Source organism: Euleptes europaea, unplaced genomic scaffold (assembly GCF_029931775.1).
Source record: "Euleptes europaea isolate rEulEur1 unplaced genomic scaffold, rEulEur1.hap1 H_1, whole genome shotgun sequence".
Lineage (NCBI taxonomy): Eukaryota > Metazoa > Chordata > Lepidosauria > Squamata > Sphaerodactylidae > Euleptes > Euleptes europaea.
Genome location: NW_026612049.1, coordinates 654,937 through 667,576, shown reverse-complemented (window position 1 = coordinate 667,576; position 12,640 = coordinate 654,937). Strand labels below are relative to the sequence as shown.

The window sequence follows — 12,640 nt, the reverse complement described above, 5'->3', positions numbered from 1 at the left end:
GGTTCCCACCCGTGTCCCCTGGAATCTGGACTAACAACAAGGTGACAGCACTTGGCATATTGTTAGCATACTTTTACTGGTATCTCTGTGAATCTGGTCAGGTATTTAAGGAGTAATCTGATTGTGCATGTGAAAGAAAAAATGCACCCCAGGAGTTGACAATTAACAGCAGTTAAAATAGCTTTAAAGGTAACAGTCTTTACATAAGATACAGTGCAGCAATAACTGAACACTTGTTATTCCCCCCCTCAATTAGGGACATCCCTGAGAAGCCTTGTAAATTAAACTAAAATGAAATAAAAACAAATCAAAATAAATAGGGAACTTTTCAGAAACAACCCCCATTTGGCATTTCCAGTGTTACTGCATTTAAGTCTCTGGGGTCTATATAAGACCCCTATCCTCTGGCTCTACCCCCCTCCCCAGCAATATTCTGTTAGCACCTGGTCACAACTTGCTCTGAATGTGGAAGTTCACTCTAAAAATCAGATCAAATTAACACATCCTTGATATAACAGAATACAGTGTTAATTACATGCAGCTGATCATTGCTGGGTTAATTAAACACTCAGCCCCAAAAGCTAGTGCACTAATCTAATTAACAATTACAGCTGTTGTTTTCTCTTAACACCTCCATTCTAAACAGAGAAAATTCACACATAGGGCCCAATCCAACCAGCTATCCACACAGAGACTATTCCCTTTGATCTGGATGTTTTTTTTTCTATAGGAGGCTAGCAAAATGGCCTGAAGCTGCATTTCTCAGGGATCCAAAGATATAAGGAGAAATAACTTAAGTATTTTTCCTTATTGTAGGTAGTGACAATAAGAGGGTGTCTGTTTGGAAGGGATAGCTATCTTTCCTCTTTCTAAATAGTTGATAGGATGCAATTTGAAAAGGAAAATGCCTTCAAGGACTTTATCATTGAAGAGACATTTCCTTGGATCTGCGGTTTACACAAATGGAGGGGTTTCTGTTGATTCCCCTTCCCACTACAGATCTCATGTGGTGCCCATATAATCATGTGGTGTCCACAAAAACAAGTGGCATGGGGAGGGGGAAATGCTGCTTTAGGTCCTTTGGAGCTGCTTTTGGTCCATCAACTGCTAGCCCTCCAAAATGTACTAGGGAGTAGCTCTAATCGCACCCATCAGGATTTAAGAAAACATGACTGGGATTGGGCTGAATGGCTACATTTCTGTGCCTAGAGTCCTGTTGAACAAAATAGATTTATGTGTACATTTGAGTTGACTTGCAATGATGAAGCACAATTAAGTCATATTAAAATTAAATCCCAATTTAAAGGGAAATTAATAAAAATGGCTAAACAACATGCTTGCCTCACTCCTTTCAATATGACAAAGTCATGTTAACATTTGTTTTATTATAATTAAGGCTGGTCCACCATCAACAGGTCACAATTCTGATTTTCCCCATTATTTAGTAATGTTTTCCTTTAAGATCCAATATTTTGGTAGCACCGTATCACAAAAAGTGAGTGATCAGCTGCTCGTTTGTAAAAAGAAATGTCCAAATACAGGTAAACTGGTGAATGGTTCCTACATCCAGTTGAATTAGCTATGAGTGAAAGTAATGAGTATAAGGCAAAGGATATGTTGCCAATGAACAAATAAACAAAAAGTCCTTGGAATCAAGATGCCTAATTGTTTTTAGTCCAAGGATCATATCTGAGATATATGAAGTGAAGTGTAACAATGAAGACCCACCCAACTTTCTTGGTATAGAAGAGCACATTCAGCAATAGCTATTTTGGGCACTGTCCATTTTGTACAAGAGAAACACACACATCAAGCATCAGACTTTATAAAAACAGAACAAGTAGAACGTGTAATGGATATCTTGTCTCTTCTTGCCAATGTGAAGGATAAAGGTAGCTTTGAAAGGATCAGTTGTGTTTGTATACATTTGCATGCACATCTGAGTGCAGAAATCCTATCTCAGGGTCTTTAATCTTCTGAACCTCACACTTGCATTCTTCTACAATCATAATCACCTTGAACAGAGGAGCAACCCTGGTACAGTTCATCTCCAAATGTCTCATGGAAAACTTGGTTGGCAAGCAGTGGGAACAGAAGGTATAAAGGCGATCTTCAGGACCAGGAACATGAAAGGAACTGCATTTCCCAAAGCATAAGTTGTTCTGCACCACCACCGTCTCACAGTTCTCATACACAATGCTCTAAAAGAAAGCACACTCCTGTTAAAGCACTTACGTAGACATTTTCTTAGAGAACAAATACATACACTCATATATACATAGCTGTAGGTAATAACTTTTCAGGATTAACCAAAATGTTGCTAAGTAGTGGGCAATCTTTCAAGTTCAAAATTAAAGGAGTGAGTGGGGAGAGAAGATGATGTGGGGGCATGACATTGGGGCTCAAGCCTTCAAATCTTATGGTAATTCTTAAGATGGAGTGAAGTTTTGTAGATTTAATTAGGTTAGGCAATGCTAGTGCAAAAGAAGTCTCAGGTTGCACCAAAGGCTACTGGGACAAAGGAGCAAAGGGTGCTTTGCCCTTGAAAACAGAAGAACAGTAGTAATTAATAATTCTGTCTCAATAAAGATGTTAATTTACTTTGGGGGGTTTTAATTGATCAAATGTTTGCTTACCTATAATTTCTCTATAAATGTAAGATTCCCTTTGAAACATGACCATGCTGCTAATCATATGGAACTACTGTACAGAATGATTAACAGCTGAGGTTTTTTTTTTTAAGTATCAGTAATCCTTTAGACCTACCTTATAAGAAAGGCCAGTATTATTACCCCCTTATATAGATGGGGGGGGGATAGTGGTCAGCTTCAGTCTGTCCAGTGACTTTGCAAGTCACACTTCATGTACTTAACCGACTCCTTATTAATCTGTTGTCCTCTTTATATAATATACAATACAGTTTTGGGGGGAAAAGAAAATCCTTTATCTGTTGTATGTTTAGATGTTGTGATTTACTTTTTCTTTTTCAAAAGATTCTAAGCATCTTAGTCATGCTTAGAATCTGATAATATCAACATAATGTATATACTTTATGACAGATAGCTAGGCACATGTTCATATTGTTACCTCAATGTAGGAAACTCTTAACATGTACACAACTTTAGTTGGGTTTTCGCTGTGCAGTGTTTACTCCAGATTCTTGAGCAGAAATTTTTAATGAAACGCTTACCTCTTAAAGCAGCTTCCATCTATGTAAAGGGCAGCATCCATTTTAAGTATTTACATGCCCTCAAGTAATCTTTACCTCAGCAGCAGAAATATAAAAGTTATTGTGATAGAACATTGTTGCCAAAGGCTGCAGGCTCTCTGGCTCCAAGACTTGCAGCACTCCCAAATACATTTTAATTTCGAGCATGGATTTTTAAGCAAGCTGTCAGCAATGCCGTATTCTGACTTCAATGTCCAATCAGTAAAATTGGGGAAATGGAGACTTACCTCACAAGGTTGCTGTTAGGGAGAAATATTTTGAAAATTAAAAGTGCAATTTGAACTTATGAATATCAGCAGTACTTCACAAACATTCCTGATTGTTTAAAAGAAGGTTAGACAAGGGATATAAGTTTAGGTTTAATTTCCTTTACCTGAGAAAATGGCAGAGTGCTGCAAGTCTCCTCGTACATCTCATTGGTCTTGATGGGAAGGACAACTTCTTCAGACCTTGACTTGGTTTTCAACATAAAAAGGTCCCAGAACCTTTTGGCATCTTTCCTGAAGGGTGATTCTGCTTCCCTTTTGCAGTGTGGATGGGAAGATGTTTTTTTTGCATCCTCTGAATGCGGAGACCCACATGTGGGGGCCCAGTTCCCAACATCTTGAGTTGCATCTCTATATGGGGAAACAAATTTGGCCCTTTGGGATTCATCTTGCTCCTTGCTCGTCATCTCTGCCAATGGGTTTGCCCCAAACCAACCACGTTCCGGAACGCCCTCATTATCGGCTAGATCTTCCCTTAGCAAATCTTGAGTCAAAAAGTGTGGAATTGTTTCTCCCCTTTTCTTCTGTAGCTCTTCTGTTTGCTCCCTTGTTCCATGGCATGAAATCAGCAGCATTTGAATCAATAGCAAAAACATTATGCTGGCCTTCTGGGTGGGTACTCCTTTCCCCCTTAATTTCTTGCAGCTTCAGAAATGGTTTGAAAGCAGGCTACTGTATTTATATGAAGTCTACAGTTTTAGAGTCTGAATGGTACTCTCTTAGAGGAAGGTGGTGGGGGACAAAACAGGTGGTGTTCATTAACTGCAGGCTGTGATTATGATAAGAGTATCCTGAGTATCTTAATCTTCCTAACTTGGAGAATGTGTATTCAGAATGCATTATCTAAAGTGGGATCTGTTTTCCCAGGCAGGAGTGATTGTCAGTGTTTGGATAAATTGTTTAGAGGCTGTCTAGGAACTGTGGACATTTCCTAAATGTGTATTAGCGTTCCAATACATTCTCAAGTGGGGCAGCTGTGTTAGTCTATTGCAACCAAAACAGAAAGGTCTCCTGTGACACCTTAAAGGTGAATAGCTTTGTTGAAGTATAATCTTTTGTGGACTAGAGCCCACTTCCTCAGATGATGTGGTGGCTTAATGGAGTAGGCCCTAGCCCAAGAAACCTCATCCTTCAATAAATCCGTTCAAGTCCCACAAGTCTCCCTTTGGCTTCCAGTACAGTCTGTCATATTTAATTCCCCACCTACAGGTAGATGAAGAAGGGAAGCTGGAAGGTCAGCCTAACAAAAGGGAGAGGGGACCGCTTTAAACAAGAATAAACAAAGAGTGTAGGTAGTTTGAGGGAGGAATCTTGTTTTTTTGACAGGTGTTGATCTATTTGTAAAATCTCAATGAGACTGTAGCATATTTAGCTGTTTAGACAGTACTTTATTTCAGATGCATACAATAAGGTAAATACCATAATATTATTTTGTATTTATATAGCTCTGTCAATGTGCCTGGCCCTTCATACTGTACAGCAAGAAAGGTCCCTGTCTTTAAATTTAAGATCTGACAGAAATGAGACAGCCGAGGCAAAGGAAGGAGGTGGATGCAGAGATCAATGTAGGAAGGATATGTATTTAATTGGCAGGTGTGAATGCTCTTAGTCTATTAGAAACAATGAAGAAACCCATGTTTTATTACAGTATAAGCTTTCATGGACATAAAGTATGATTCTCAGTTGTGGACTTGGACGTTTATACAGAGAAAAAATCTTATAAATGAAAAAGCCATAATTAAGAATAGGTGCAACATACAGAAATGACTACAATTTTTAAAAGCCACCCCCCACAACACGCTGTGACAGATTGCAACTTGGTTTCTGTATGTTGCCCAGTGTGGGGCTGTCCAAAAGCATTCTTTCAATAGGACAAGGCTGTGGATTGGAGTGAGTAAACAGGATTCTGGTCAGGAGACAAATTGAAGGGGCAAAACGAAAAACAAACAGAATCCCTGGGAACAGCAAATGGCATCATGAATACACAAACAGCTGTTTACACAGGGAATGCGTAAGTGAATCAAAAAGCAGACTTACTGAAAAGATAATCTTGATTCAGAAGCATGTTCAGAATTTGGTGCCCAGCATGTTATTGGTAATAACATTACATTTTTAGATTGAATTTAAAGTATATTATTTCAGACCAGTAAAATCCTTTCAATTTTCTTTCATTTCAGAATTCTGATCTTTCAGACTGATTGCCCCAAATGGCCTTGGAATGTAAAATAAACTAGTAAAATCTTCCAGAATGTAAAATAAACTAGTAAAATCTTCCAGAGTAACATTCATTTGTTACTGCAAAAACAAAAAAAGAACTCTTGTGGAATCTTAAACGGATTTATTTGTCGGATAAACGTTTGTTGATTAGAGCCCAGTTCGTTAAAAGCAAGCAACTGAGGACATCTCTGTTAACCAGCGCGTCTTTGGCAATGTGAAATGTCAGCTTCCTATGAAGTCTTTAAGTATCCTCTTGCTTCTAAGGAGGAACGAACTGGGAACCAACTTCAGCCTCCTCTTCTAAGGAGACATTTACAGTGAATCCCTTTCAGACCATCTTAGTTAATGTGTCAAATTTCAGCTTTTGAGGTGCCTGGAAATACCTAAACTGCTTCAAGGTACTCTTTAAATCTCATGTTGAGAGACAGTAGTCAATTGACATGTTTTCAGATTCCTCTAGTAATTGGAAATTGCATGAGTATACATTTAAGGGTCATACACTATTAGCAATATCCTTGTGTGTCAGGCTTTCAGGATGAAATCTCCATTAAAAAATAAAATAGTGGATTGTATCCTACCACTCTGCTCAGCTAACTTTCCACAAGCTAGAGTCACCTTCTTCTGGAGGAAGAGTATCTTCTAGTAGATGAAAAGCCTCTTTCACTGGAGGAAGGTTGTTAAGTATGGAGGAAAACTCTGCATGTACCTAAGCAGAGTAGTATGATATAACTTGCCAGGCTTTTTACTCCTTCTTCTATTTACAGCCCCTGTGCCACATTACTTTTTAATCCATGGGAATACCCTAACCCTCAGCAATACTTTTGTGTGGGGGGGGGGGCAAAGAAGGTTGGGAAGAGGTAGGCATCAAGAAGCATTTGTGTTTTGTAGGATCTAGCGCAGTGAATATGTGTGTGGGGTGGGGAGCTTACTTCATTAGCAGATTCCTCTAAGGAGTTTCTGGGACTGTGATCTAGGAGTAGGCAGCATACAGGTATATGGGCAGCAAGCATAGACCTCATAGATCTGAGAACCTGCACTGTTGTTTCTTTTGTAGATGCCCCCAAGTTAAAAATGGGGAGAAACAATTCTTTCTATTCACATTCTCCACCTCATGCATAATTTTATAAATTTCTATCATCCCCCACCCCACCCCTGGTCCCCTTTTCTGTAAACTGAAAAGCATCAGCCGGTTTAATCTTTCCTTATGGCCCCTTTCCCAGCTCTGGAATATTTTTTCTGAGATAGGGTGACCAGAACTGTAAAACAGTGTTCCAGATGTGGCCATGCCATGGATATTTACATTACAGCATGGCCATTTTATTTTCAGTCATTTTCCTAATAATCCCTTATCACAGAATTTGACTTTTTCACCACTGCTATTCACTGAGTTGACATTTTCATCAAACGATCCACTACAAGCCAAGATCTCTTTCCTACTCATTCACTACCAGAACCCTGCTTACCTCTACTTCACTTTCCAGCAAGGAAGCAGCCAATGCCATTGTCATTGTCAATGATATAAGACATATTTCCATGGGTTTCAACATTTTTTGTCTCAAAGAAACATTGACGGGGACTATTAAAGGACAACAAAGATACAGCCTCAATATTTTTTATCATTTGTAATATGCTTTTATTAACAGTACATATTTAGACATTACAGTAGATACAGTACATATAGAATGGTATTTGGAGTACAAATGTTGATTAGCACCAGGTTAATTTAAATAAAGCAAAACCTCGCTATGATAAACATACTATTGTATCTAGAATTCAGTAAAGAATGTATATATAATTTGTAAAAACCCATGCACTTCAAATGCCCCTAAAAGGAAAACATGTGTATAATAGAAGCCTGATTTATTTGTATAATTCTCATCACATATTTATCAATGCCAATGTTAAAAATTAGTTTTCTTCTGAGAAATCATATTTTGTTTCTAATGGACTACTGGAAGTCTTTTGGAGTTGCAGACTAGTGACTATTAAAATGTTGCTGACTTGTTAAGACATTTATAGTGTTTTTCCAATTTTTTAAAACTCCATTGCCCTCCCTTTTCTCCATTTCATCAGGAATTACTATCCTATTTGTGGAAAAGAACAGAATAGTTATGCTTTTCCAAGGTTTCACAATGAGCCCACACAAATTAAGATTTCTCTACTTATTTTACAACACGGGCAGCCCATCCTGAGCTCTGGGGCCAAAAGAGCTCAGGAGGTGCACAAGTGGCTGTGCCGGAGTCTGGCCCGCTTGCTCCAGCACCCAGCTTACTTGCGCCACTGGCCTCCCTGCACTGGCAAGACAGCGCAGACCTGGGACGGCAGCTGAGCCTCCCACTGGCATCACGCCGGTACAGGTCCCCATGCCGTCATCCTGGGGGGCGTTCCCAGGGCATTCTGGGGGTCAGAGCTGCCGGTAGGCAGCTTCCTGACCCCTTTCAGGCTGGGAACATCCCCTTCAGCAACAGTGTTGCTGTGCCAGGTTTTTCCTGGAGCAGCCTTGCTGTTTTCAATGGGGAAAAATGCCCATTTTCGAAATGTAAGCTTCAAAAAGGCTTTTTTAAGCCTTTCGGAGGCCGGGGAATCTCTTTAGAGGTGCCGCAGTTATGCCTCGGCCATGCCATCCCCAGCCACCAAAGGCTCAGGAATGAGCTGTTAGAGAGTTATATTACCTGACCATTTCAAAGGATGATACATATGACCACGAGAAAGCTAACCCTGTGATATTCTGGGTCATCTTTACATGGCTGTACAATTTTTCATCTTTTTAGGCCAAGTATCTGTCCAATATCCATGGGATATGGGATTTGTCATGGGATTTGTATTCAATTCCCACCCACACAGAGATGGTAATTCCCATTGGCTAGATTCGGCTTATTCCTTTCTATGCTGTTGACACTGGCATAGCGAGGAGAAGAAAAATGCAATATGTAAGCTTCAGGAATCAGATTCTCCCGTCACTGTAAAAAAAAAAAATGTATATGCCCAGTTTTACCAGGGAAAAGAAAATTATGGAGAAGGAAAGAGGTACTACCCATGAACAATCCCTGAGGTATAAATGCACAAAACAAGACTTTGGCAAAACGGTGAAAAATAGCACATTTGAATAATTCTGCCAAGATTCTTTAAGACTGAAATCTACTGAAGTTGGTGGACAGGTCAGATAAAAAATGATGTTCAGTGCTTACCATTTGAGCCCTGTCCACATTAATACACTGAACTTTCACTTATTATCAGAATTTAATGTCTAAAAATCCACTATAGTATTATATCACCAGGGCTAACTTTACCACAAGGCTACAAGCACAGCCATTCTAAGTGGCAGTTTCAAAAGAAGGCACAATTTTCCTGCTTTCATCCTCCAGCATTCTAAGCCATTGCAAAGATGTGTGTGTGTGGGGTATCATTTTTACTTTTCACTTCAAGTTCAGAAATGTCTGAGACCGGCACTGTGCATTTTTGTATATACAGGAGGATAACCTGATATAACCTTTTCAAAATTAAGATTCAAACCACTGTCACATTGTAGGAGTAAGATGCCCTGTTCAGGAAAATATGTCCATGCCCACACGGCAGTTCCCCTCAAGGAGTGAATGAGAAAACCCAATGCACTGAATGAGAAAAGAGAGATGAAAGGGTAGCACAAAATCTCATTTCTTCCATCTTTTATGAAACAAAAAAGGTGTCTTGTGACATCTTAAAGACTAACAGATTTTTATAAACCTACTACAATTAGGTTACCTGTCACCTCATTTTGAGCTCTTCTGGCACTCTCAAATAAATATGTTTAAAAATTACTATTCACAAGAAAGGCCAGGTATGTGTTTGAATGTCAGCTTTCTTTACAGTTTTCTGGAGCATATATAGTTGTGTCCTTTGCCCTTTCTGCATTCCTTTCTTTGCCATTTCCCCTGCTGCTGTACTAAAACACAATTCTTTTTTTTCTTTGAAAGATGAGGCAGAACTTTTCTCCAGTTGGTGAAACCGACACTTTCTCCATCATTCCATTCTAACTGGCCTGGATTTCTTCGATCATTCAAGCCTATAATGAATAAAATTATACACATCAGTGGCCATCAAACAGCTGGTCAGTCCAAAACACTGTCTCTCCTAAATATTCTTACCTGTTTCTTCCTACCTTGGTTCTCTACCATGTATTGTTTTTGAGTGATAGTTTTCTTGGATAAATATGTTCTATTCATGGAAGCTTTAATCTGGGAGGTTTCATTGTGAAAACATAAACTCTGTTTTAAAATTAACATCACAGTTACTAAACTGTCTTCAGTACCTGTACCTGTGAATTGTGGCAAATGGCTACAGCATTGACCCTTGGCTGGTGCCATGATCCCACCTGGTTAAGGACTGCTCTTCACAAGATCCAGTATGAAGCTGAGCCATGAGCTCTTTAGGTGGGAGGGGAAAGTTCCTGAATAATAGAATTGGCTGGGAGAGAGGCCAAATCAGAGAAGCGCTTCAAGGGCACAACTGCTAGGCTTGCTGGATCAGGGGAATACTGTAGACATAGTTTATCTTGATTTCAGTAAGGTTTTCGATAAGGCTCCACATAGTATTCTCGTTGACAAATTGGGAAAATGTGGTTTAGATCCTATTACTGTTACGTGGATCTGTAACTAATTGACAGATCTCACCCAAAGAGTGCTTGTTAATGGTTCCTCATCCACTTGAAGAGGAGTGACTAGTGGAGTGCCTCAGAGATCTGTCCTGGGCCCTGTATTATTCATCGTCTTTATAAATGATTTGGATGAAGGAATAGAGGGGATGCTTATTAAATCTGCAGAGGATACTAAATTGGGAGGGGTAGCAAATATGGTAGAAGACAGAGCCAGGATACAGGATGATCTTGACAGGCTGGACAATTGGGCTAAAACTAATAAAATGCACTTCAATAAAGATAACTGTAAAGTTCTGCATTTAGGTAGGAAAAATCAAATGCCTAATTATAGGATGGGGGAGATTTGTCTTAGCAACAGTGTGTGTGAAAAGGATCTTGGGGTTTTAGTAGCCCAAACACTGAACATGAGTCAGCAGTGTGATGCAGTAGCTAAAAAGGCAAATGCAATCTTAGGCTGCATCAACAGACGTATAGTGACTAGATCACGCAAAGTGATGGTATCACTTTACTCTGCTCTGGTTAGACCTCTCCTAGAGTACTGTGTTCAGTTTAGGGCACCACAGTTTAAGAAAGATGTAGACAAGCTGGAACGTGTCCAGAGGAGGGCAACAAAGATGGTGAGGGGTCTGGAGACCAAGTCCTGTGAGGGAAGGTTGAAGGAGCTGGGTATGTTTAGCCTGAAGAGGAGAAGACGGAGAGGTGACATGATAACCATCTTCAAGTACTTGAAGGGCTGTCATATAGAGGAGGGTGCCGAGTTATTTTCTGTTACCCCAGAAGGTCGGACCAGAACAACGGGTTGAAATTAAATCAAAAGAGTTTACATCTAGATGTTAAGAAGAATTATCTAGCAGTTAGAGCGTTTTCTCTGTGGAACAGGCTTCCTCAGGAGGTGGTAAGCTCTCCTTCCCTGGAGGTTTTTAAGAAGAGGTTAGATGGCCATCTGTCAGCAGTGCTGATTCTATTACCTTAAGCGGATGATAAGAGGGAGGGCATCTTGGCCATCTTCTTGGCATGGAGTAAAGGTTCCTGTGTGTGTGTAAGGGAGGTAGTTGTGAATTTTCTGCATTGTGCAGGGGGTTGGACTAGATGACCCTGGTGGTCCCTTCCAGCTCTATGATTCTTCCTGCCAAGGACCTGTGAAACCGGGAATTTTCTTGGAATATGAGCATGGAATATGATCTAAAAGGTTTAGTTATGAACCTCTATAGATAAATATATTTTAAGAAAATAGTACTTGAATATTATCCTTCCTTTTTCTACATCATTTGGTAGAAAATCTTAGGTGCTGTGGAACACAGGCAGGATGGTGCTGCTGCAGTCATCTTGTTTGGGGGCTTCCTAGAGGCACCTGGTTGGCCACTGTGTGAACAGACTGCTGGACTTGATGGGCCTTGGTCTGATCCAGCAGGGATTTTCTTATGTTCTTATGAAATGTAAGAGATAGGCTACGGTGACTCTCTGCTTCATACATACCTATCCAAAAGGGTCTCCTTTCACTGAAGTCCCACAGCCACTGCATATGTAATTTGGAAGCCACACTTGCTAAACTGCCATGGTACCTGGGCTCAATAAATGAAGATTGTAGAGTCAGAAGTAGCATCTATCCCACTGATTAAAGTGCCATATGCACATCATCACCTGGCATGCATGGCTCATGAACAACACATTTTCAAAACTTGGGATCATCAAATCCTCTTTAAAGAAGCTATTTGAAATGCAGCTCTTCATGCCAAAAAGAGACAAGCTGTGATACACAAATTTTGTCTGATGAATATTATACACCAGTATTTATTTATTTATTGGATTTATATCCTGCCCTTTCCCAGCTGAGACCAGGCACAGGGTGTCTTAGAACAATTCAATAAACAACATAATAATATACAAAATAGATAGAGTAAAATATTGTTGAAGGCTTTCACGGTCAGAGTTCATTGGTTCTTGTAGGTTATCCGGGCTGTGTGACCGTGGTCTTGGTATTTTCTTTCCTGACGTTTCGCCAGCAGCTGTGGCAGGCATCTTCAGAGGAGTAACACTGAAGGACAGTGTCTCTCAGTGTCAAGTGTGTAGGAAGAGTAATATATAGTCAGAAAGGGGTTGGGTTTGAGCTGAATCATTGTCCTGCAAAAAGTATCAAAGGTAATGTGCTAATCATTGTCCTGTAAGTATCAAGATAATGTGCTAATGAGGGTGTGGTATGTTAATATGGAACCATTGTATCCTGAAGTGATCTGTTAATGTGTGAAATCCAAAGCTAATCTGCATGGCTATTGTTGACTGTAGTCTTTGTTAGTC

General features: G+C 39.8%; 2 protein-coding genes across 2 annotated transcripts in view; both read right to left on the bottom strand.

Annotated features, from left to right (window-relative positions):
- Window positions 1-1,846: 1,846 nt before the first annotated feature.
- Window positions 1,847-4,106, bottom strand: LOC130492901 (cerberus-like). Its single transcript, XM_056866668.1, has 2 exons — window positions 3,603-4,106; window positions 1,847-2,201 (listed from the first exon to the last, which is right to left on the bottom strand). Exons 1-2 carry the CDS (start codon window positions 4,089-4,091, stop codon window positions 1,908-1,910), a joined length of 783 nt encoding a protein of 260 aa, XP_056722646.1. The 5' UTR covers window positions 4,092-4,106; the 3' UTR covers window positions 1,847-1,907.
- A 5,416-nt stretch (window positions 4,107-9,522) lies between these two features.
- Window positions 9,523-12,640, bottom strand: part of LOC130492895 (FRAS1-related extracellular matrix protein 1-like) — a 90,188-nt gene continuing 87,070 nt past the window's right edge. The window contains exons 35-36 of the mRNA XM_056866660.1: window positions 11,822-11,907; window positions 9,523-9,754 (exon numbers count right to left, since the gene is read on the bottom strand). Coding sequence (XP_056722638.1) covers window positions 9,555-9,754; window positions 11,822-11,907 — 286 coding nt within the window. The 3' untranslated portion in view covers window positions 9,523-9,554. The remainder of the gene's footprint in view (window positions 9,755-11,821; window positions 11,908-12,640) is intronic.